Genomic DNA, 25,823 nt, shown 5'->3' with positions numbered 1-25,823 from the left:
CCACTGTGATGTATCAACTAAGCAGAAAATATTTTCAGAAACAAGTGAACTGCATTGGAGGAATAACAGGTGTAATGTCCTTTCCAAATGTACTAAAAGTATAGGAAGCAAGAGATTCAAGATTCCTTTATTGTCATGTAATAGCAAAGAACATGTACTATTATATGAATTAAACAGAGTCGCTGGTATTGCCCAGTGGCCCTTGCAGTTTGAGAGAAAGAGAAGCAAAAGAGATTTCTTTCAGAGTTACTTAGTGTCTGTTGAGTCATCTCTAGTGCTCCCACAGCCTCTGAAGTTGCACATATTCCTGATCGATCCATCAGCAGACTGAGCTCCAGATCTAAACCTGATATAATCAGGAAGCCTTCATGGCCTGAGGCTTTTCGGGAGCCCTTCTTGCCCGCAACATCCTCCCAAATATCGGCTCTAATACTAGGTGCCCTTGAGCCAGTCTCCATCACCTCATAGCCTGTGGGGGACCTTTGACCGCAAATCACCCACAGTCTGTGTGGATCCCCAGCCACTGAGGCCCTCACTGGTCTGCCACAACAGTCACCTTCCTTTTTTTGTAACTCTGAACCATATCAACCAAAATATTTACAGATGTTTCTCATTAAATATGCACAGTGACATTTTCTCTCTTTTCTCCTCCATCCCTCCCTCCCCCCTTCCCACCCCCCTCCAAAACCAATAAATATTGAACATATAAAATACAATAAAACAACACCTTCACACAAAAGAAAAACAAACAAGAAAGACGTGTCATCTACTTTTACACATTAAATCTGATCGTGTTTATCTTCTTATCATTTTAGGTGGTGGAGGTCCGAGGCTGGCTCTTTCTGTTATGTTTAATGGTCACCTTCCTGTAGGGAATCTCCTCTGCTTCTACTTTTCAGTGGGGGAGCGGGGGAGTTCTCTCCCCATTTATGGTGCCCTATGGCAGTCCGGTGCTCCCCCAAGTCTGCAACCTTCGTGGTTTCTGCCAAGTGTAGCACCACCATCTTGGACACAGAATGCAGGATGCTAGTTTAAAAACAATGTTGGCTCTCTAACAGACTGTTTAATGCTTGCATGAAGTTGCTTGCATTAGGACTGGGAGGTTGAACTCTTTGGAGCAGCGCTGTTTTTTCCACTTTGCCAGGTCCACACCTGTGGCAGGGCTGCTGTCACAGCAGTTCAAGCAGTGCTGCCATTTTACCAACTGGTAAAAGTAAATGTCTGCTGATGCTGCAATATGGGGGGAGGAAAACAAACCCTTGAAAGAATTCAATTGGTCAGGCAGTACTGTTGTGGCAAAGGGATAGTTGATATTGCGGGCCAAGACCCTGAGTCAGACTGAAATTATACTCACTTGGGACACCAAATCTGGACTCAAGAATAGATCCAGATTTATGCTGCTTCAAACCAATCTCAAACTGTGATTAAACTCATGTGATATTTTTAGAACTGAAGTAAGCACTGAATATTGTATTCTTGTGAAAGTGTTCAATACAATGATGAAATTAATTAGCCAAGCTATTTTGAGCAAAATGGCAAACATCTGGAGCACCCGTGGAAATTACGATTATCAGCTACTAATAATGATATTTCTGTTGAAGTTCAGGAGCGCTTTTACGAATGTGATCTTTCGTGAGAACACTGTTCAGGCAGTGGGGGCTTTCTGAGCAGATGGGCCTTTTGCCAGCAGTTTCATATTTCATTTTACACATGAATGGCACAAATCCTCCAGACTTCTCCTTCCTCAGTTCTTTTGCCCACATCAGCTGTTTGGCTGTGGGTTCACGATCTTGCTCAAGGTTTTCAAGCTCCTGTTCAATTCTCCTGCTCTTGGGGAGGGAGGGGGGGGGGGGAATGTTAATTCAGTGTCCACTATAATGGTGTTATAACACAGATCTAGCCTGCAGTGGTATTTCTTAATAGACACTAACCTTCCTTATTAATAAAAACAACCTTAAGTCAAACTATTTAAAAGTGACAGACATTGGCTACAATGTGGATTGAATTGTATATGTACTCACTGCCATCAAAGCCTGCATAACCCAAATGCAATTTCAAGGATCATTGCCATTGGAATATTAAAATAGGAGCAGGAGGATCTGGCCCTTTGACCCTATTTCACCATTCAGTCCACCTACCTGCCTTTTCCCCTTAATCATTAATTCCCCCACTATGCAAAAATCTATCCAATATATTTAATGAGGAAGCCCAAACAGTCTCCTTGGAAAAAGAATTCCACAGATTCACGACTTGCTATGAAAAGCAGTTCTTCTTCAGCTCATTCGGAATCTACTCCCTCTAATTTTGAAGTTATGAGGAGAATTTCTTTAGCCAAAGATTATTGAACCATTTGTTGCCACAGACGGGTTTGGAGGCCAAGTCATTAGGTATATTTAAAGTGGCGGTTGCGAGATTATTGATTAATAAGGGTGTCAAAGTTTATGAGGACAAGGCAGGAAAATAGGGTTAAGAAGAAAAAAAACGTCAGCCACGGAGGAATGGACATGATGGTCCAAGTAGCGTAATTTTGCTCCTACATCTTATGGTATTATGATGCATAGTTTAGACTCATCTACCAAGGAAACAATTTTCCTGGGTGATCTATTCTATCCCTTTCATAATTTTATATATTTCTCTATGATCCAATCTAATTTTTCCGAATTCAAGTGAGTACAGTCCCAGGTGACTCAATCTCTCCTCATAGGCTAAACCTCTCATTTCTGAAATCAACCTGATAAACCTCTTTTGTACTTTTCTAAAGCCAGTACAGTAAAATCCCCAATATAGTGCATGCAATCAACCGGAATACTTTTCGTTTGAGAAATAAATAAATAAATCAAATGAATAAGACTCTTCCATGGGGAGGCACTGAGTCTTCTTTGGAGACACACAGGTTTTCCCTGCTAAATGGGCAATGCCCGTCAATGTGCGCATATCTTTTTTTTTGTTGTTGCCACTTGCATGGAGGTGAGTTGGGTTGTCAGCATGAGGAAGATGTGTGCTGAGGGCCTGACCGGGACTCTTACATGGAGGTGAGTTGGGTTGTGCCAAGGACGTGACTGGGATACTGGCATGGAGTTTAGTTGGATTATACCAAGGGCCTGACCATGACACCATGATGAATAGTCAGTCAATGCCGAATGCCGCTCACCACAAAGTGTCTCCCTATTCTTGTCTCGTAAGAGTCGTTATTTTTATTAGTATTAATTGTACAGCCATATATTGACTTGCTTCCAGGTTACATTCTGGAAGTGGGGACGCAAGTCGATTTGGGTGTAAGTTGATTATTATAAATGAAATATACTGTACAACATAAGATACCATGACATACATACATATTTACTTAAACCTCTATATTGTACACACATATCTAAATACCAAAATTAATAAAATGATAATACTGTACAGTATCTATAAAAATATTAGTAAATAGTGAGAGTACACATTAATGTAATAACACAATAACAATCAAAAGTACATTCATATACTATAGATTTCAATTGCATATATGTACTGTACTATAAGTTAGGTGTATACTGTGTACCATTATATGGCTGGCACCACAATTGCTTTGTTTTGGCTTTTGAGCATGACTTCACGTCTGCTAACATCCACTAATATTGGTCCCAGCGTATATTTTTATTAAGCCATTATGGTGACCTTGGACTTATCTGCGATCAGATGTTACTCGATTGGGAATTAGTCGAGGTAGGGGTTTATCTGTAAACTTAAGGGAGTGGGTGGTTAATTATGATGTTAACACAGTTAGCATAGTGACTAGCCCAACACTGTTACAGCGCCAGTGACCGGGATTCAAATTTAAATTTTGTAAATTACAGGAATTACTAAATTAAATCATTAAAGATTTTTTTTTCAAGTTACTTTTAATTTTGCACTGTTCTTTAAAATCTTTTAAACAGTATTCTTATTGCAGATGTACTAGCTGGGCATTGTTAAAGTTATTCTCAGTTAATTGGAAAATTTGCATATCCAACATCCATGATCCCCATATATGCCGAATAAAGTGAGGAGACCAGAACTGCATTCAGTCTTCTGGGTGTGATTTCACCAGTACCTTGTCCAGTCGCAGCAGAACCTCCCTACTCTTCAATTCAATCCCTCCAAAAATGAAGGCCAACATTACATTTGCCTTCCTAATTACTGTTGCACCTGCAAACCAACCTTTTGCAATTCATGCAACAGAATTCCCAAATCTCTCTGCACAACAGCATGCAGGAATCCTTCACTATTTAAATAATAATTTGATCTTCTATTTTTTCCTTCCAAAGTGGATGATCTCACATTTATCAACATGGTGCTCCATACGCCAGACCGTTGCCCCATTCAAAACCTTACCATACGCCTCTGCAGATTCTCCACATCCTTTGCATAATTTGTTTTTCCACTCAGTTTAGTGTCATCGGCAAACTTAAATATGCTGTACTTGATTCCCTTTTCCAATACATTAATGCATATCATGAACCAGCACCAATCCCTGCGACACTCCACTCAGCACTGATTACCAACCGAAAAATATCCATTTATCCTAACTCTCTCCCTTCTATTGGCTAATAATCTCATGTGGCACCTTATCAAATGCCTTCTGGAAATCTAAGTATACAACATTCATCTATTGTTCTCTATCCACTACATTCATTATATCCACAAAGAATTCCAGTAAATTTATCAAACTAATTCATGCCGTATCTATCTACCTGCTGGAACAATTTCTATCCAGATGTCTCGCTATTTCTTCTTTAATGATAACTTCAAGCATTTTATTAACTACACACATTAAACTATCTGGCCTTTTGCCTTCATTCTTTTTTAAGCAGTGGCATGATATTAGCTGCCTTACAATCTGCCGGGGCCTGCCCAGAGTCAATTAAATTCTGGTAAATTATCACAAATTCCTCTACTATAATTTTGGCTATTTCTTTCAATACCCTGGGGGGGGGGGGGGATTCCATCAGGAGTTGGGAACTTATTTACCTTTACTAACTCTTTAATGATAGTAATTGTATCGAGGCCCTTGTAGTGATAGAGTGCTAGTGATTCGAGAGGGGGTCGGAGACTAGTTTGTTGCAGCTCGGGGATTCAAGATGGATGCCTCCACATGGACGGGAATTCTTTTGCTAATAAAGTATAGTTGTTTCTTTTATTTCAATAAAAGAAACATCACAGTCCTCACCTCCCATTGCATTGATAACATGTTAGACATGTACAAAATAGTTAATCAAAGCCTCAGCCATTTCTGCATCACCCAACATTAATTCCTCCTTCTCATGTTCCAAGAGGCTTACATTCACTTTAGCCACCCTTTTCTTATATAATTATAAAGCCATAAATGTTGACTTTGTTTCCCTTCCTACAATTGCTACCTACATGCTGAATATTTCTGATGTATTCTGTTTTTGTTAGTGCTTTACATGTTTCTTTTTAGCCTTGGGCACAGTAACAGATCAATCAATGCCACTTGCACTTAATCAGAACGAAGAAGACATGGCAAAACAAACTATTCAACTGGCAAAGGAAGCATATGCAAAGCTGATCTCATGGAAACACACCAGTAATTAAAATATTAAAACTGAAGTATTACTTTAAATTAATTGATAATATTTGAAATAAAAGAATGGGTTCAAACATATAAAAAGTCAAATGTTTGTCTTTCCTACTTCAACTGTCATCAAAACCTTGATTCCTGAATAAGTCTTTGGCATCTTCCAAAGGGGCTATAGATGTACCTTCCTCTGCTTTACAGTCCAATCACAACATTGAAGATAAATGGTATAAAGAGGAGAGGGAGAGGTAAGACAAGGGCCAGTAGGTGATCAGTGGACTATGAAGGGTGAGGGATAGAAGGCTGAAGGAATGCCAATGGGGAGGAAGAGGGGTGGAGTCAGGAAGCCAACAAAGGTAAAAAGGCAGATGGAGCCAAATGGGGGTGGGGGGGGTGAAAGATGGAGACAGAGTCTGGAGGGTGATCTCTCCCAAGCAGCACCTTTCCATCACACCTCTTCCTTCAGGTGCTGAATATGATGAAACCACTATTGTACATATTCAACATATGTAAATTGCATGACCTTTCCTGTTTGAACCTGCTCTCACTGGCTGGCTCGTGACTCCTCCCCTTTCTCCCCTATGAAGGCTGTCATGCCACAAGCCTGTCCCCACTTCGAGTCTGGGTCAGTGTGAGCGAGCAACACAGGAATACTGTCCATCTCTTGCAAATAAAAGCCTTCTGTTTCGATTACTTCAGTTTTTGTGCAATTGACTGTGCATCACTGATTAAGCAGATAGTGCCAGTAAAACAACAATCAAAATTGCTTTTTGCATCTTTTCTAAGAAAACACTAAATATATTGAAGAAAAAGACTTTGTTCACGCATTTACTTTGGAATTCTCTGTTTTCATCATTGCTTTGATTTTTAATAAAGCTGATTGATGACGACAATTTCCCTGAAAGAAATTTCCAGACCATCAATACATACTCTTTCCAAACTACTACAGTAAAGGAATGGCACTTAGCATCTTTTCGTATCCCGGACTGACCGCTACCACCATGGAAACATTCTTTCCTTGATTATCTTAGCAAGTTCCAACTACTCGTGCCTTTGTTTTAAAATTCTCACTCTCGATCCCTGTGAAAGTTCCATGAGAATCTATCGGTTGAAATAGTTTATCCCTTGTTCTTCTCTCAGTCTCAGCATTGAATTCATAATACTTTCAACCACCATTTGAATTTATCACTCCCCGGAATTAACTGATTTTCTTTCCTTCTTTGCTCTCTCCCCAACACACAAAATGCTTAATCATTCCATCTCACATAGCTTTACAACTCACATCACCTCATTTTGCCGATAAAGCTATTTCTAATCACTTTTTTACATTATACTCCAGATCAAAGTTCCCTCTAAGTTTTAGTAGTCAGTATGCACAAAAATCCTATGTTGCGACATTTTTTTTCTCCCTGTGACCAAAAAAACACTGAAGGCTTGTGCAAATGTAAACTTAAAATCGTTTCAAGATCATTTTGGCACAGCCCCTCTCTCATGGCTAATAAATCTATATTGGCATGTTTTAATATAATCGAAGTATGATTGCATTCTACGAAGTTACATATTTAGTTAAGGTTTCATTCTAGTTAACTAACCTTTTGTGCACACATCCATTTCCTTTGTGTCCTGGTGTGTGTGCACGGGCATGCATAAATGCATAACTTAGAGGGAAAAGTGCTCCGGTTACATCCATTTACCTGATTCTTATTTTGGCTGATATGGCATTTGTCTGACAATTTTCTGTCCATTCTGCCATTATCACTATTTCCTCAAAGAAAATAGATTTTATTTAATATTGCTCTTGCAAATTTCCTTGGGGTGCTTTATTACATGAAAGGCATTGTATAAATAATTAGTTCTTGGCTACACAAGGAACTATTCACATCTGAGGTTTAGATGGCCAGATTAGTGGAAACAAAATGCAGAAAGTAATTAATAAAGGAATTGGGTAAGTGTAGTTCTGAAATAAATAAGTAAACTGGGCCAAAAGGCATTCCTCAGCTATGTACATCTTGTGATCTAGTGAATATTGATTCAGTCATCTTAAATAGTACAAGCATCAGAGCTCAAATCAGCATAAGACTTAGGGAGTAAAAACAAACTGTTGGAGGAACTGGTGAGTTTTTCAACATCTGTGGGAGAAAGGTTTGATTGAAGATAAATGGTACAAAGAGGAGAGGGAGAGGTAAGACAAGGGCCAGTAGGTGATCAGTGGACTGTGAAGGGTGAGGGATAGAAGGCTGAAGGAATGCCAATGGGGAGGAAGAGGGTGGAGTCAGGAAGCCAACAAAGATAAAAAGGCAGATGGAGCCAAATGGGGGTGGGAGGGGTGAAAGATGGAGACAGAGTCTGGAGTGTGACACAAAGGCTCAAATCTGATCAGTAAGAAAATTGACTACAGAAACTAATAAGTGAGAGATGAAGAGTAGTTGAAACCATGTAGAGAAGGGGATCTGCTGAGTGAAACAGGTGGGTATTAGGTGGATAGAAGGGGATGGGAGGCTAGAGGAGAGGGCACAGAAAAAGAAGCAAAATGGAAAGACCAGATAAGGATCAGAAGAAGGGAATACAGGAGGCAAGGGTTACCTGAAATTGGAGCAATTCAGTGTTCATACATTTGTGTGGTGGACTACCCAGGTGGAATATGAGGTGTTGTTTGTCTAATTTGCCTTGGGCCTCACCCTAGCAGTGGAGAAGATAAGAGGACAGGTTGGTACAGGCGTGGGAAGGAGAGTTAAAATGGCATGCACTTAGGAGCTTGGGATGGCCATTATAAATAGAATGCAGATGCTCTGAAAACCAGTGCCTCGTCTTGCCAGTCAAAAAATCCACATTGAGAATACCAAATGCAGTAGGCAAGATTTTTGAAGGTGTATGTGAATTTTTGTTCTACCTGGAAGGGCTGCTTAGGTCCTTGGATGGCAGTGAGGAAGGAGGTGTATAAACCAGCGGTACAATCTAATGGTATGAATATCAGTTTTCCAATTTTGTAACCCTTATCTGCTGCATCTCTCTCTCTCTCTCTCTCTCTTTCCTATTCATCTCCTGTTTCTCCACTGGCAGATTGTTGAATATGCCGATAGGTCATAGCTGAGAAATTTGAAATGGTATATTTTGTAAGAAAAGTTAAAAGAAGTAATATAAACCAATTAACACAACTGCAATATGTGTTCTACATCAAAGAGGTGCCCACCATATGGGTGCAATTTTTTGGGAGTGGCAGGAGAGATTGAGAAACTGGTTAAAAAGCATATGGAAAGGCTAGAGTACAAGAGCAAGGAGGTCATAATGAACACTAAGAAAAAATTAGTTTGTTTAAAGTTATAACTTTGGTTCTGGTCAGCACACTTTAATAAAGGTGAAGGATTTGGGGAAGCTTCAGAAGAGATTCCATAAAATGATTCCTAGGTGAGGGACTTCGTCTTGAAATCTTAACCCTGCTTCTCATTCTACAGATGCTGCCTGCCCTGCTGAGTGTTTCCAGTATTTTCTGTTTTTATTTCCAATTCCCAATAAATGATTTTTTTTTATTTGCAAGGACTTTAATTTTGTGGATTAAGTGTAGAAGCTGTGGTTATCCTCCTTGGCAAAGAGGAAGGCACAAGACATTTGGTGGAAATAATTAGAATCATGAAAGGTATGAACAAACTAGATGGAAAGAAACGGCTCCAATTGGGAATGAAACTTCTAAGTTAGTCTATCTGTGCTTATTTTGAAGCTTTGCTGTTGGAAATTTCCACAATTTTGGTTCTTAGGCAGCAAAGTGAAAAGATGGCATTGATACTGTTGAAATTGGAAAGTAGCACGACTGGAAAACATTTCTCATGCCTTTCAGGGTAGTCATTAACAGATGATCTGGAAAAGCAATATCCTTTTATAGGTATTTCTCAATTTACAAAGAGTTGACTTATGAATTTTTGCTGAAGTGTCCTTGACTCTGTTTTAAGTGTTTTTGATTCCAAGTTATTTTTCACTATAATGTTCCCTATTCATTGGAAAATACTGCACCAAACTTTTCACAACTTTGCCCAGTCATTTCAATTTATGAATTTCTCTGAATAATTTTTTTTCAGGAAATGTGAAAATTGAGCAATAGGTTTAACAAATGCCATGAGCAACAGAAACCATCATTTTATTTTCAACAGCTATGAGCAGAATTCATTGTTTGACATCATGAAGGCTGGGAAAGCATCCATTGTTTCGGCTATGACTTTTAAGAAAATTGTAGATCACCAGTGCTACTTGTATTTCCTGACAAATTCTGGAACAATAGCAATTCTTTCAAGAGATAGATGAGGGAGGCTGAATTCAAAAATTTAGAAATATATCAATGTTACTTTTGTACTAACTCAAAAGATTTTGGTTCTTGTCCTACTATTCTACAGCACAGTTAGTGTAGTGGATAGGACAAGGTTATTACAGAACCAGTGACTAGGTTTGAAACCGGCACTGACTGTAAGGAATGTGTACGTTTTCACTGTGTCTGCATTGGTTTCCTCTGGGTGCTCTGGCTTCCTACCACATTCCAAAGACATATGAGGTTAGTAATTTCAAAATTAAAAAAATTAAATTAGAACACAAAAACAAAATATTGTGCATTGGAAATCAGCTTGAAATCCAATAATAGAATGAGAATGTAACTTCTCAACAGAACTTGCAGCATCCGATGAGAGAATGTTTTAGGCCTTAAACTTTTCATAAAAATTGGAAACAATTAGAGACAAACAGGCAGGTTATGATGCAGAGAAATGAGGGAGAGGAGAAGAGAATGAATCGGAACATTTGCAATGGAGTGTGAGGCAGTAGTGATTAAAAAACAAATGGCATGATCTGGGAAGTGTGAAAGAGGGTAACATTATTTACGTGCCAGTATTTGTTCTGTCTCGGCTATCTCGGCTGCACCATTTCATCAGATGCAAGGATCGACAACGAGATAGACAACAGACTCGCCAAGGCAAATAGCGCCTTTGGAAGACTACACAAAAGAGTCTGGAAAAACAACCAACTGAAAAACCTCACAAAGATAAGCGTATACAGAGCCGTTGTCATACCCACACTCCTGTTCGGCTCCGAATCATGGGTCCTCTACCGGCATCACCTACGGCTCCTAGAACGCTTCCACCAGCGTTGTCTCAACATTCATTGGAGCGACTTCATCCCTAACATCGAAATACTCGAGATAGCAGAGGCCGACAGCATCGAATCCACGCTGTTGAAGATCCAACTGCACTGGGTAGGTCACATCTCCAGAATGGAGGACCATCGCCTTCCCAAGATCGTGTTATATGGCGAGCTCTCCACTGGCCATCGTGTCAGAGGTGCACCAAAGAAGAGGTACAAGGACTGCCTAAAGAAATCTCTTGGTGCCTGCCACATTGACCACCGCCAGTGGGCTGATATTGCCTCAAACCGTGCATCTTGGCGCCTCACAGTTTGGCGGGCAGCAACCTCCTTTGAAGAAGACCGCAGAGCCCACCTCACTGACAAAAGGCAAAGGAGGAAAAACCCAACACCCAACCCCAACCAACCAATTTTCCCCTGCAAACGCTGCAACCGTGTCTGCCTGTCCCGCATTGGACTTGTCAGCCACAAACGAGCCTGCAGCTGACGTGGACATTTACCCCCTCCATAAATCTTCGTCCGCGAAGCCAAGCCAAAGAATTTGTTCTGTGAAGGAGAAAAGGTTAAAGCAGAAGTGGGGAAACAAAACAAATGTGTCTGAAGGCTCTGTCAAATAATGTAGAGAGGTAAGCATCTTTGAAAAAAGGGAGAAGCATTTGTAAGGGTAGTGCAGAGCAGATGGCAAGAAACTGGGAAGATGGATTGGACTACTCACTGGAAATAAATTTGTAGGAAGTGTAGTCAAAGCAGCTGTGGGAATCACTAGCGGTATATCTCTCTTGAAATGGAGAATAACGAAGAAGGAAAGGTAAGAAGGCAATTTCAGTCTCATTGATCTTTTTGAAAAGGTGAATTTCCTTGGATCAATTTGAACTTTCTCTTAGTTCTGAACTTTTACTTCATGAGTTCTTTGTCTGTTCCCCGATTTGGTTAACAGATTCAAGGGTTAACCACTCACAAATTTTATACATTAAATACTTTAAGCCCCAACATAATTCCTTTAAGGAATGGAAACTGCAAATGTCTTCTATTTTAACTCATGAGTAAGTTTTGTGGCTCTCCTCTTGAGTTGTTTTATTTTAATTTGAAATACTTTAGAACAATCATGTTATATTTATGCTTATTATTTCAGAATGTAATTAACTTGTACAGTGAGGAAACTTATAATTCAGCAATTTAAGGCAGTGGAAGAATACATACCTTAACCAGTGATTCCTGCTCTCCTAAAATTTAATTGTCAGTTGGAAATTCCCTTAGTTTCACATCATCATTTAAATGTAACAATGATATTGGTAGATATTTGGTGACCCTGCTATGGAATCAGCATCTAGAAGCTGGTGTATTTAATCTGGTGGTTAATTATTGACCTCCTATACCGCAGGCACATCAGAACATTGAAGAGATATCACCAGTGCTAGTGCCGCAAAATCTTCCAAATCTACTGATAAATAAACCAACACTATCTCAAGTCAATAGTTGCAGCATTGAATCCCTAATCAATGGAAAATAAGAGCAGGAGTAGGCTGCTTAGACCCTCAAGCTTGCCGTGCCATTCAACATGGCTGGTCTGGCCCAGCCTTACTTTCTCCTGTCTCTTTTCCCATTGCCCTCAATTCCCTGCTTGTTCAAACTTCTTCTTTGGCTTGGCTTCGCGGACGAAGATTTATGGAGGGGGTAAATGTCCACGTCAGCTATATCAACTTTAAACACCCATAATAATTTGACATTCACATCCTTTGAAGTAAAGAATTCCAGAGATTCACTTTGGTGGAATAGTTTTCTTTGCTCCCCAGTTTTAAAGACTGTCCCAGATTCTTGTAATTATAACCCCTCATGCAAGTATTAGAAATTTCATGATATCTATCCTGCATGGATTTAATATATTACAATAAGGACATCCTGCTTTCTTCTAAATTACAAAGAATATGGATCTAATTTGTTTAGCTTCTTGTGACAGGACAACCTGTCATTCCAGGAATAACCGATAGTTGAGAGCATCTCTTTCAGACTGTCTCAAATGCTAATATATCCTTTTTTAAATAAGGAGACAAAAATTGTCCATAACACTCCAGATGTGGCCTCACCAACAGACTGTATAACTCTAAGTTCCAATCTTCGTGCATTAAAGTCCATGATGCCTTTTGACTTTCTAACCTGCCTATTAATGTTTTGTGATTTGTACACAAGAATACTAAATCCCTTTATACTTCCTTCATCTTTCTCCATTTAATGATCTCTCTTTAGTTTCCACTCACTGTAGTGCACACATTTCCACATTAAAATCTATTTGCTAAGTTTTCACCACTCATTCAAGCTATCTGTATAAAGTTGCAGACTCCCAATATCCTTATTACAATATGCCCTCTCATCTATTCTTGTGACATCAACACACGTGGACATCTTACACTCTCCCCCTTCCTTCAGGTCATCACTACATATATAACTAATAAAGAGCCAAGAACTGTGACATGCCTGGATGTATTCACTCCACTGGTTACATTATTCTAAATAGAAAAAGACCTGACTCTAATTTTTCAGCCATAATAAATCTTCAATCTATGCTAATACACTTCCCCTAATACCATCCATCCTTAGCATCAGATTTTATGAAACCTTGTTAAATGCCTTTTGAAAACTTAAATACATTGCATACAGGCTCCCCCTTATCAGTTTTGCTTGCATTATTCTCAGAGAACTCAAGCAAATTTGTCAAACAGGATTTATATTTTTAAAAATGCTCAGATCATTCTGATGGGTAGGCCAGTTTGTTCCCATATCCAACATCAGATCCCTGAAACAGACACTCTAGAGTTCTATAATGGGAAGAAGACAAGATTTGAGGGTGTTTAAAAAGAAGTCACATTCCTGTTGACTCTTGAGAATCCTTAGTCTATGATTATTCAAATTTGAGAAGGAATGTTTGGAGAAAAAAATTGGGAAGGAGCACACCTCCTTACAAGTTACCCATCCACTCAGACTGCCAAGCACTTCCTGCACCTCTGTTGAAAATTCCGTGGGTCTCTTGTTGGTTTCATCAGTAATCTCAGAACGTGCAGATCAGGAATGAAAGCAGATTACCCTTTATCACAAGGGGTCACCTCACAATACAGTATTTAGATTTGCACTAATAATTCTCAAACTTCAGTCAGTGATCTACATCACAAATGAAAAGCTAGAAGATAAACTTTGTATTAATTTGTATTACACAATATAAAACATTCATGTACATTTGCATGGGAAAAATACATACTTTGATCCCAATCAGAGAAATATCATTCAAAATACCCACAATGCATCCAGTTACATCACAAGTCCTGAATTTCTACCAAAGCACTCTCATATTTTTGATGTTGTCCTGACGACAGAAAGAAATGTTCATAGGTTATAACTCTACTCTGAAAGGTCTGGCTTAGAAGAACACACAATCCGGAATGCACATGAAGTTATTTAACATTGGTTTTGGCATTGATGCTATCTTCTCATATTTCTTCATGGAAGGAGATGGAATGTAAGTTAGCACGATCGGGATCTTTGTAAATCTTTGTGAAACCACAAACAATACAAAGAACAACTAATGCAGAAATTATACACAGTACTTGGCTGGAAATGTATCTTTTAACCACCCGTCACAATATGTTGAAATGACCTTGGGGAGAAAATGAAATTTAGCACAATCTATGTTGCCTTAAGCCTCCCAAACCTTTAAAGTAGATATTCAGTACACATAAACTCGCCCTAATCCACAGGAAATACTTCACAGTTACATTCAGAAAGTGTAAACCTTCAAATTTATAAGATTCTTTCCAAGAGTTTTAATTGCCTGAAAGCCTTTTCAGATTAAAATTCCTCTCAAGAGAATTTGTTTGCTTAGCATTCATTTCACATTTACAATCTTATTCAGTTTTACTTCATTATTCTTGAAGTCAAGAATTAAAAAAATTAATAATTTTTCAGATTATTTAAAGCAGTAGTTTTCAAACTTTTTCTTTCCACTCACATACCACTTTAAGTAACCCCTATGCCATAGGTGCTCTGTGATTAATAAGGATTACTTAAGGTGGTATGTGAATGGAAAGAAGAAGTTTGAAAGCCACTGTTTTAATCGTACCTCATTGACTTGTTATGTGCATGGATTCAGAACTCCAAAGGAAGTGGGCCAATGACAATTTTTCTCAAGCAAAATATTTCAGTAACAATTAGGTCTAGAGCAGTGGTTCTCAACCTTATTTCCCCACTCACATACTAATCACAGAGCACTGATGGCATAGGGAATACTTAAGGTGGTATGTGAGTGGAAAGAAAAAGTTTGAAAATCACTGATTTAAAGCGAGTCAACAACAAACATTTCTATTTTACTTTGAGAAAGCCGTCTTGTTTCTGCACGGCCATAGCTCTCATCACTCACCCAGAAAATAAAGACCAAATAACTGACCTCTACAACTCCAACAGCAACACTTTGTCAGAATTCTTTTAACAGAGCAGCAGCAGGGACAGCACGCCTTGCCAGCTCTCATGCTTCTTTAGTAGTTCTCATGGCAAATTCTGAATGGCTACGCAAAGCAGTTGTTAGAGTGAGCTACAGTCACCGCCGACTGCTCTTTTCAATCTGCTGAACTGAGTAATGGTAAAAGCACATCCCAGTTGAGGGTGGAGCCGAGCACCAGCAGCTTTAGAACACTGTCATTAGCAAATCAATGCAAACAGTGTTAAACAAACAAACCACTAAAAACAGTCACAACTGTGCAATGAATCAATCATTGCACTGCACCGATCACTCATTTTCAACAGGCTTGCCTTTCAGAGTTCAACATTAGGCACCACTAATTACAATTTTTTTTCAAAATTTATTTTCAACATGTAACAGAAGCAGAATTCAATATTTGTGCTGAATTTTCTTTTAACTCCTGAGTAGCCAGGTACTTTATAGCTTGACTAAAAAAATGTTCTATTCAGACTCAACTTATTGTATTGCGATCCTAGAAAATGAATGCGTTTTTATCCACTGTCAGTGTTGAGTGTGATTTTTCATGACCTTAAATTTTAAGTTAGAAATAATTATGGCCCACAAATGATACAGATGTAGCTGTGTAAACTTCTAATTCTATTAGTGAGGAGAGATTGACTTAACTTCCTATTCATTTTAGAGGGACCATTATACACACATGTCAGGTCTTACCTGCCACGGACAAAATGGGCAGCTTACCAGTACGGCTTTTAAACAAAAGATTGGGGCAATTCCAAATGGTTCAGGTTGCAGCAAATAATTACCTAACATGTATTGTTTGTTCTTCGAAAAATCAAATACTTTTATTGCACGAAAGTAATGACTGCTCGTCTAATGGAACCTCAGCAATTTGTAGACATAAATATATTTGGGTGAGTCCAAATGGAAGATAATTTTATGTAAATCTAAATGTATAATGGCTTCCATTATCTGTTGTCTAATTCATCAAATTTGAACATTTAATTATTAGATACATTCTCAAAGGTGCTCCTTTTATTTTCAATGAAGCCTTTCCTGAAGTTCAAAATTCTGCACAATATCAGGCCCTTCAGCATGGGTTATCTTCCATGTTGTATGATTTAAATACTGTACTCATTAATGCAGAAAAACCTAAATTTTTAGCTGTATGCAAGTTCTGTGGATGCGGCTGTTTTGAAGTTGGGAAACCACTTGGAATAAATTTCCCAAATGCTTTTCAGTATTTATCTACTCAGGTCTTATTCAAGAGGTTCCTGCGGACAAGCAAGATCAGGAAGCTAGAGCACATTTGAAGGGCACAACAATTTTAATTTTCTTTAATTAGCTTTTGGGATGTGGCATCTCTTTTGGGGGACAAGCATCTATTGCCTTGAAGATGAGGTGTCTTCCTTGACTATTATAGTTTTCTGGTGAAGCTGCTATCACAATACCATGGTTAGGTATTTAGATATTAGGATTGGTGGTATTGTGGACAGTGAGGAAGGTTTTAAAAGTTTTCAGAGGGATGTAGGACAGTTAGAAGAGTGGGCTGAAAGATGGCAGATGGAGTTTAATACTGATAAGTGTGAGGTGCTAGATTTTGGTAGGACTAATCAGCAAAGATCATACATGTTAAATGGGAGACAATTGAGGAGTGCTGTAGATTTAGGAATTCTGGTACATAATTCCCTGAAGGTGGAGTCACATGTAGATAGGGTGGCGAAGAAAGTCTTCATAAATTAGAGTATTGAGTACAGGAGTTGGGATGTCATGTTGAATTTGTATAGGGCAGTGGTTCTCAACTTTTTTCTTTCCATTCACATACCACTTTAAGTATTCCCTATGCCACAGGTGCTCTGTGATTAGTAAGGGATTGCTTAAGATCGTATGTGGTGGAAAGAAATAGTTTGAAAACCACTGTTTTTATCGTACTTAATTGACTCATTATGTTCACGGGTTCAGAACTCCAAAGGAAATGAACCAATGACAATTTTTCTCAAGCAAAATATTTCAGTAACAATTGGGTCTATAGTAGTGATTCAACCTTCCCTTCCCACTCACATACAATCTCTTAAGCAATCTCTTACTAATCACAGAGAACTTATGGCATAGGGATTGCTTAAAGTGGTATGAGTGGAAAGAAAAAGGTTGAGAACCACTGGTATTGGGCATTGGTGAGGTCAAATTTGGAATATTGTGTGCAGTTTTGGTCGTTGAATGATAGGAAGAATATCAACAAAATAGAGAGAGTGCAGGGAAGATTTACAAGAATGTTACCTGGGTTTCAGGTTTTGAATTACAGGAAAAGATTAAACAGGTTGACACTTCATTCCCTGGAGCTTAGAAGATTGAGGGTTGATTTAATAGAGGTCTTTAAAATTATGAGGGGGTCAGATAGAGTAAATGTGGATACGCTTTTTTCCTTTGAGAGTGGGGGAGATTCAAACAAGAGGACATGGATCGAGATTGAAAGGGGGAAAAGTAAAGGAGAAGGATGAGGAGGAATTTATTCATTCAGAGAGCGGTTGGAGAGTGGAATAAGCTTCCAGCCAAAGTGGTAGATGTGGGCTCAATTTCAATATTTAATATTTAAAGAAAAGTTGGATAGGTATATGGATGAGAGGGGTAAGGAAGGTTATGCGCTGGTGGGACTAGATGGGAGAAGGTGTTTAGCATGGGACTAGAAGAGCCAAACTGGTCTTTTTTTGTGCTGTAATTGTTATATGGTTATATATGGACTTAAACCAAGTGATGATGAAGGATTGGTGATATATTTGTAAGTCAGTTGTGAAGGAGAACCTGGAGGTGATAGTATTTCCATGCATCTGCTGCCCTTGTTCTCCTCAATAATACAGGCTGCAGGTTTGGTTTTGGAAGCAGAATAAGCTTACAAAATAACTAGAGTATTAATTGAATGCAAAGATTTTGCAGATGAGGCACATTGGTGCACCAATGGAGAGAGTGAAATTTTAAGGCATCAAAAGGGGTGCACAGAAGTATGCTTAATGTTGAAATGATATTTAACTTTCAGTATGTTGGAGATGCATTCATCCATACAAGTACAAAACATTCCAACAGCCCTCTGACTTATTCAAGAAAGCAATGGATCATTGTGAAGTGAGTTATTCAAACTGGAAACCCATCCTCTGAAGTGGATTTGTAACCACAGTATTTATGAACTTGCTACATCAAGTTATTAGAGTTTGAGACTAGCTGGGTTCTTTGCAGTAGTCTAGAATGTTGAAAGCACTTATTCCATCCCCAATTCACACTGAAATTGTCACATGGCAAGGTAGATAACAAGGCCGACTCACAATAGCAAACTAAACCATGATCCCTGTTTTACCAGCAAATGTCAAGCACCCTGCTCTATTATTTTGAAACCGAGGTGCCTTTAACCAAGATAAATTTTAATAATGAGGCAAAAGATACATCTCTTTATACGTGAAGAAACTCAGGAAAAAAAAAATCCAATGATTTTAGTAAAACCTTATGCAACTTGGCATTCATTATCTGCAAAAAGTTTCAATAATATATAATTGATAATCAAAACTTTCTACTTGATAACTGAGTGCACTGCAGAATGCTATTCAACTTGGAAGTGTTTTTTTTATTTATTACTACTGAAAACGACTTCAAATATTAAGCTCTTATCTATTTTCAGTATCTTACACCTCATTATTGCCTAACTTGTCACCTGTGCACTTTGAAGCACATAAAGAGTGTAAATCTTCCTTAAATAACTACATATCTAAAATTCTATGTGGAAGGCATGCAGTTGAAAAAAAAACTGCTAGGCGATTGCATTAAGTTGTTAGTCTTGTCTGTTATATCAAATCTACAGTCTGTTAGGACAATCATACGATCTGTCAAGACAAAACCAAGGGCTATTTCACTTCCAGATTTTCCTTCAAAAAACTGCTCTGTTCATGTGGCTTATTTAATTATTCGTGGTCCAACTTTCCAGTGCAGTTGTAGGTCATTGATTACATCAGCATGACACAATGTCACCACAATACACAAACTGTGCCAAATTGAGAAAATGGAACACTGAACCCAATTTTTAATTCTCTAACAGGAGCTTACCTTATTTTTCATTGACAAGATTGTATTTTAAAAGTATCTTCCCTACCTTACTAATAAAATATATTCATTGCATAACAAGAACTTAAAATTCTCTCAGTTTTATTCTTCAGAAAATTGATTAATGTATTTGGGTAAGGAATGTGCTAGCAATTCATATTGTTATTTTGAGAGGTCTGGTTCCCGCCAGAGTTCCCCATCTTCCCACCATGCAGAGTTTTCCTGGGACGATGACCGGTGTCACCCCCAGGTCCATGTGGTCGCCGCGTTCGTCAGCCATTTTGTGGGCCAGTCCATGTCTCCGTTCGCAGGCCGCTACATAACCCCCTCCCCTCAGAACTGGCAATCAGGCCATTGTCCACAGCCTTGGGCAGTCTAACCCTTCGTCATGGGGGAGGAGTGGAGACCGGTCAAGAAATGCCGATTTCAGGCAGTTGACGGTATAAGTCTCCTCCTTATTGCGATGACAATTACAAAGGTGTCAATGACAAAGGTGGAGCCATTGTCCCTGATGACCCTGTAGGCCCATCGTAGTGTCATTGTAGGGGAGACAGGTGTGTGCCCCATCTGTAAGTCCCTGGGGACGTTATGTTTGGATTGGCCATGTGATGAGGGTTGCCACAGGACCAGGGACCAAGTTTTTGCCACAAGTTCTTGACGGTTGTCACAGGGTCTTCCAATCAGGGGGCAGAAACTCTCTAGGAATGATCAAGAGTGTGCCTTAGACCATCTTCACTGCCAAAACATTGAACGCTTCCTTCAGTGCAGTATGAATCCCCAGCAAATCCAAGGCAGTTTATCCACCCAGTGGGGACCCTTGAGCCAGGCTATCAAGGCTGTCTGTAAAAGCACTCCACCAACCCATTGGCCTGAGGTGATATGCCATGGTGTGGTGGAACTGTGTCCCCAAAAAAGTTAGCCAGTGTTGCCCAGAGCCCAGGGGTGAATTGTGCCCCCCATCCAAGGTTAGGTGCTCTGGGACCTTGAATCTGACATCCATGTGTTGATGAGTTCCCTGGCACAAGTTTCTGTGGTGGTATCAGCCAGTGGGACCATCTCAGGCCACCCCCTGGAGTGGTCAACCAAGGACAAGAGGTATCTTGCTGCATGAGAAACTGGTAACGGCCCCACTATGTCGATGTGTATATGGCTGAACCTGCGCTGTGACTGCCAGTTCATGCAGGTTTTGGCCCACTGGCTGACCTGTTTACGGAGGCCATGCCAGACAAACCTGTTAGCTACCATTTTGACCGTGGATGGCATCGAAAACCTGGCGCTTCCATGCACCTGGAATAATGGGGCGAGGCTGCTAGTAGAGATGTTGCACAGCAGCCCTGAGGCCGGAGACGGCTGTCCTATATGCAAGGATTTCAGGGTCCTGCTGCTGCACTTTGGCAAAGGCCACATAGTCAACATCCTTGGACAGAATGTGTACCAATTCGAATGTGGGGTCTGACAGAGCATTAGATACCACATTGCTTTTTCCTGCAATGTGCTGATGTCCATTGTGAATTTGAACATGTAGAACAAGTGTCTCTGTTGTCGAGCTGACCGTGGGTCTGATACCTTATGGAAGGTGAAAGTTAGCAGCTTGTGATCAGTGAAGACCTTGAATTGGCAGCCTTCTAAAAAGCAATGGAAATGTCTTACCTCCAGGTATAGCGCCAATAGCTCTTGGTCAAATCATTGTATTTGAGCTTGGGGGGGGGGGGGGGGAGGGTGGCGGGGGTGCCTGCTGAAAAAGGCCAGGGATTGTCACTGGACTTCAATGAACCAATGAACTGTTTCAGCACACCGCCTACCACTATGCTGGAGGCATTGACTGTCAGGGCAATAGGTGCCTCCGGTCTGGGGTGGACCAGGAGGGTGGCATTGGCCAGCGCTTCTTTGGCATTCTAGAATGCCCTCAAAGACTCCTAGTCCCAAGTAATGTCTTTTGACTTGCCTGCCATCAGCGTGAAGAGAGGTCACATGCAGCATGCCGCCACTGGTATGAATCTGTGGTAAAATGTTATCATTCCCGCGAATTTCTGTACCCCTTATACCATGTGTGCCTTGGCGAAGTGCCAGACTGCCTTGACTTTCTCGAGGAGTGGGGTAGCCCCATGTCTGTTTATCTTGTGCCCCAGGAAATCAATGGCGTCCAGGCCAAATTAACACTTTGTGGGGTTGATCATCAGCTCGAACTCACTGAAGTGGGTGCACAGTTATCTCAGGTGTGGGCATGCTCTTTGCGGCTGCGGCAGGTGATAAGAATATTGTCCAGATAGATGAATGCAAATGGGAGGTCCCAGCCCACAGCATCCATCAGCCGCTGAAAAGTTTGTGCTGCATTCTTAAGATGGAAGGGCATGTGGAGGAATTCAAACAAGCCAAAGGGGTTATAATTACAGTTTTAGGAATCTCTTGGGGGTGAATTGGGATTGGTGGCACCCCCGAATGAGGTTCACCTTTGACAACACCCGTGCCCTGTGCAGACTGGTGACAAAGTCTTGGATGAGGGGCACAGGGTATCTGTGGGGCCTGGTGACCTCCTTGAGGTGGCGGTAATCGCCGCATGATCTAAAACACCCTGCTGATTTGGGCACCATGTGGAGGGGGGGAGGCTCAGGGACTGTCAGAGCTCTGCACAATCCCCATCTCCTCCATTTACTTAAACTCCTCCTTAGCTGGCTGAGTTTTTGGGAGGAACTTGTGTCCTGGTGTGGAGTGGGGGACCCTCGGTCAAAATGTGATGCCTTACCCTGTGCTTTAGCTTGGCCACAGAGAACTGTGGCACCACTATTGAGGGAAACTCTGCTAGGATGTGGGCAAATTCATTGTCCGAAAGTGTTAGAGAGTTAAGGTAGGGGGTGGGTAGCTTGGCTTCCCCCAGAGGCAGAGTATGAAAAGTTCTGGTATGCACCAAATGCCGTCCCTTGAGGTTGACAAGCAAGCAGTGGGCATGAAGCAAGTCTGCCCCTGGGAGCATTTGTGCCACTGACGCGAGGGTGAAGGTCCACGTAAAACAGCTGTTGCTGAACTGAATGAGGATGGTGCAGGTCCCAAAAGTCTGAATAGAGAAGCTGTTGGCTGCCCTCAATGCTGGGTCTTGCTTGGTATTGCAGGAGGCCTTCAGGGGTGGGGGGGGTTGGACGCTTATCTCGGGGCCCATGTCCACCAGAAAATGCCTGCCAAACGAAGAGTCCCAGATATAGAGGAGGCTATCACCTGGACCAAGTGCCACAGCCATCAATGACAGGGTGTTTCCCAGAAACCCGCAGGGTGGGTTGCATCGACGGGACTCCACACCCCTTTGCTGATGATAGTAGCATAGCTGTCCCGGGGTATTAACCTGCCTCTCCGCTGGTCTTGATCTCACAGATGGCTGTTCGTGGGGTTTACTGATGTGGTCTACGACTGCACTGGTGACCTTCTTCACTCTCCAGAGCATGTCTGCCCAGGCCACAACCCTTTGAGTGTCGATGAAGTCCTTGTCCGTGAGCAAGTGTTGGATATCCTTGGGAAGCTGCTCCAGAAAGATTTGCTGAAACAGCAGGCAAGGTTTGTGGCCCTCGGTTAGAGCAAGCACCTCGTTTATTAGGGCGAATGGGGCCCTGTCTCCCAATCTGTTCATATACAGCATTAGGGTGGTGCGGTCGTACGGGGAGAACTCAAATGTGCGGGTTAACAGCTCTTTGAGGGCCGCATATTTGTCTTGCTCCGGAGGCTGCCATTGGAAATCTATGACCCTTGCCACTGTGTCCTGATTAAGGGCACTCGTGATGTAGAAGTAATGGGTGTTGGCGGCGGCGCTATAACTGAGCCTTGGCCTGCTCAAATCACATGTGTGGCTGCAACACCCAAAACATTGGGAGCCTGAGTGAGACTGTGTGGATGGTCGCTGGCTCTGCTTGATACATCATCTTTGGGTCCAACTGCTGGTTGGACCTGCTAGGGTCACCAGTGTAGCGTTTGCTCTATGTGAATGCAGAGAAGAATGACTTGCACAAGGAAAGCGAGACTGGTTTAATGCTCTGACCACATGCTTATATGGGCACTGGGTGCTGATGTCAGGGCCCCGTGTCATCGGAGCGCCGGACTGCGTTCCCACCTGAGTTCCCCATCTTCCCACCATGTGAAGGTTACCTGGGATGATGGCTGGTATCACTCCGAGGTCTGCACGCTCACCACGTTCATTGGCAATTTTGTGGTCTGGTCTGTGCCTCCATGCATGCACCACTACACTAACTTAGTTAGCTTTTCCCTATATCTTAGACCCTGTAACCCCAGCAACAATTTGTTGAAATCTTTCCTATATTTTGGTGTACACAATACTCCAAATTTGGCCTCATCAATGGCTTGTACAATTTTAACGTAAGATCCCAGCTCCTATACTCAATGCTTTGATTTATAAAGGCCATCATAACCATGAGCTTTCTTCACCACCCTATCCACGTGTGACCTCACTTTCAGGGAACTATGTACCATTAGATCCCTCTGTTCTACTGCACTCTTCAAGGCCCGACCATTCATCATATGTGTCCTATTTTGATTAGCCCTATCAAAATGGAACACTTCACACTTATCTGCATTAAACTCCATCTGCCATCTTTCAGCCCACTCTTCTAATTGGCCTAAATCCCTCTGCAAGCTTTGAAACCCTTCTTCACTATCCAGGTCCACCTATCTTAGTATCGACCACATACTAACTAATCTAATTTACCACCCCATCCTTCAGATCATTAATGTATATGACAAACAGCAATAGACCCAATACTGAACTCTACGGCACACCACTCATCACCGGCTTCCAATCTACCACTATCCTCTGGCATCTCCCATTCAACCATAGTTGAATCCATTTTACTACTTCAATGTTAATACCTAATGATTGAACCTTCCTAACTAACCAATGGTATTGTGATCACTGGACCCAAAGTGCTCTCCCACATACACCTCCATCACCTGACCTATCTCATTTCCTAATAGCAGATCCAACACTGACCCTTCTCTAGTTGGTACCTCGAAATATTGAGAGAGAGAGAACTATCCTGCACACATTTAACAAACTCCAAACCATCCAGCCCATTTACAGTGTGGGAGTTCCTGTCAATTTGTGGAAAGAAAATCTCTCATAATCACAACCTGGTGCTTACTATAAATATCTGCTATTTCCTTACATATTTGTTCCTCCAGTTCCCTCTCCCCATTAGGTGGTCTATAATACACCCCCATAAGTGTTACCATTTCTTTCCCACTCCTCAATTCCACCCATATTGCTTCTCTAGATGAGCTCTCTAATCCATCCTTTCAAAGCACCGCTGTAATACTCTCTCTAACAAGCAATGCAACACCTTCCCCTCTTGTTCCCCCTATTCTATCACACCTGAAGCAATGAATTCCTGGTATGTTTAGTTGCCAACCACACCCCTCCTGCAGCCATGTTTCACTAATAGCTACCAAATGATAATTCTAAGTATCTATCCATACTCTAAGCTCATCTACTTTTCTCACAATGTTCCTAACATTGAAATAAACATATTTAAGAAAATCTCCTTCTCTTGCTCTCCCTTGATTACTAATGGTGCATAAAACTTCTCGGTCTTAAATTTCATCCTTCTCTCCTACATCTATTCTTTCATTCTGGTTCCCCTCCCTCTTCCCATCTAGTTTAAACCCACGGAAGCCGCACTAGCAAACCTCCCTGCAAGAATATTTGTCCCTTTCCAGTTAAGATGTAAACCGTCCCATTGGAATAGTTCCCACCTTCCCTGGAATGTTGCCCAATTATCTACAAATTTAAAGCCCTCCCTCCTGCACCATGTTGTCAGCCATGTGTTTAGCTGCACCATCTTTCTATTTCTTACCTCACCTGTACTGAGATTGCTATCCTGGAGGTCCTGTCCTTTAACCTAGTTCCTAGCTGCCTAAACACCCTGCATGACTTCCACACCCTCTTCCCCATGCCATTGGTCCCCACATGGACCATGACATCTGGCTGTTCTCCCTCCCCCCACCCCCCCACTCAGTATACCATGGACTTGATCTATGATATCCCGTACCCTTGAACCAGGGAGGCAACATACAATACAAGATATCCAATCTCCTCCACAGAACCTTCTATCTGTTCCCCTAACTATAGAATCTTCTGTCACAATCCTGTGCCTCCTCTTATCCCTTCCCTTCTTAGTCATAGGACCAGACTCTGAGCCAGACACTTGATCTCTAGAACTCATCCCCTGTAAGTCGACTCCCTCAACAGGAGCAAAAGCAGCATACTTTTTCTTCGGAGCGACTCCCACCAGTCTATTACCTTTTCACCTAACTGTATTCCAACTACCCTCCTCCCGATTCTTAAGTATAACATAATCCCTATAACTACTATCTATTACCCCCTCAGTCTCCAATTCCGCAACCTGTTCATTTAGGAGCTGAAGCTGGATGCTGGATTATTTTCAAAATGAGTAATTATGGTGTACATTGCACATCAATTTCAATAAGAATGTAAAACGTTCAAGCAGAAGAAATCCATTCAGCCTTTCACACCTGGTCCACCATTTACTTGTACCTCAATGTAGTTCCAGCAACCCCATGTCCTTTGATCCCCTTAACAAAGGG

The 25,823-nt window shown here is 41.1% G+C and overlaps 1 protein-coding gene across 24 annotated transcripts in view; it reads right to left on the bottom strand.

Annotated features, from left to right (window-relative positions):
• Nucleotides 1–25,823, bottom strand: part of LOC138762132 (kalirin-like) — an 873,682-nt gene that overhangs the window by 140,335 nt on the left and 707,524 nt on the right. Inside the window, exon 1 of one of the 24 annotated variants that reach the window (XM_069935574.1) lies at nt 15,111–15,280. The exons of 22 other annotated variants lie outside the window; for them this stretch is intronic. In XM_069935574.1, coding sequence (XP_069791675.1) covers nt 15,111–15,192 — 82 coding nt within the window. In that variant the 5' untranslated portion in view covers nt 15,193–15,280. Of the gene's footprint in view, nt 1–1,391; nt 1,830–15,110; nt 15,281–25,823 lie in introns of those variants that run through there. One more of the 24 variants, XM_069935571.1, reaches the window with a different exon arrangement.

This window comes from Narcine bancroftii, chromosome 4 (assembly GCF_036971445.1).
Source record: "Narcine bancroftii isolate sNarBan1 chromosome 4, sNarBan1.hap1, whole genome shotgun sequence".
NCBI classification, from domain to species: Eukaryota; Metazoa; Chordata; class Chondrichthyes; order Torpediniformes; family Narcinidae; genus Narcine; species Narcine bancroftii.
Note: the sequence above shows the minus strand (reverse complement) of the source record. Positions and strands in the feature narration are given on the sequence as shown.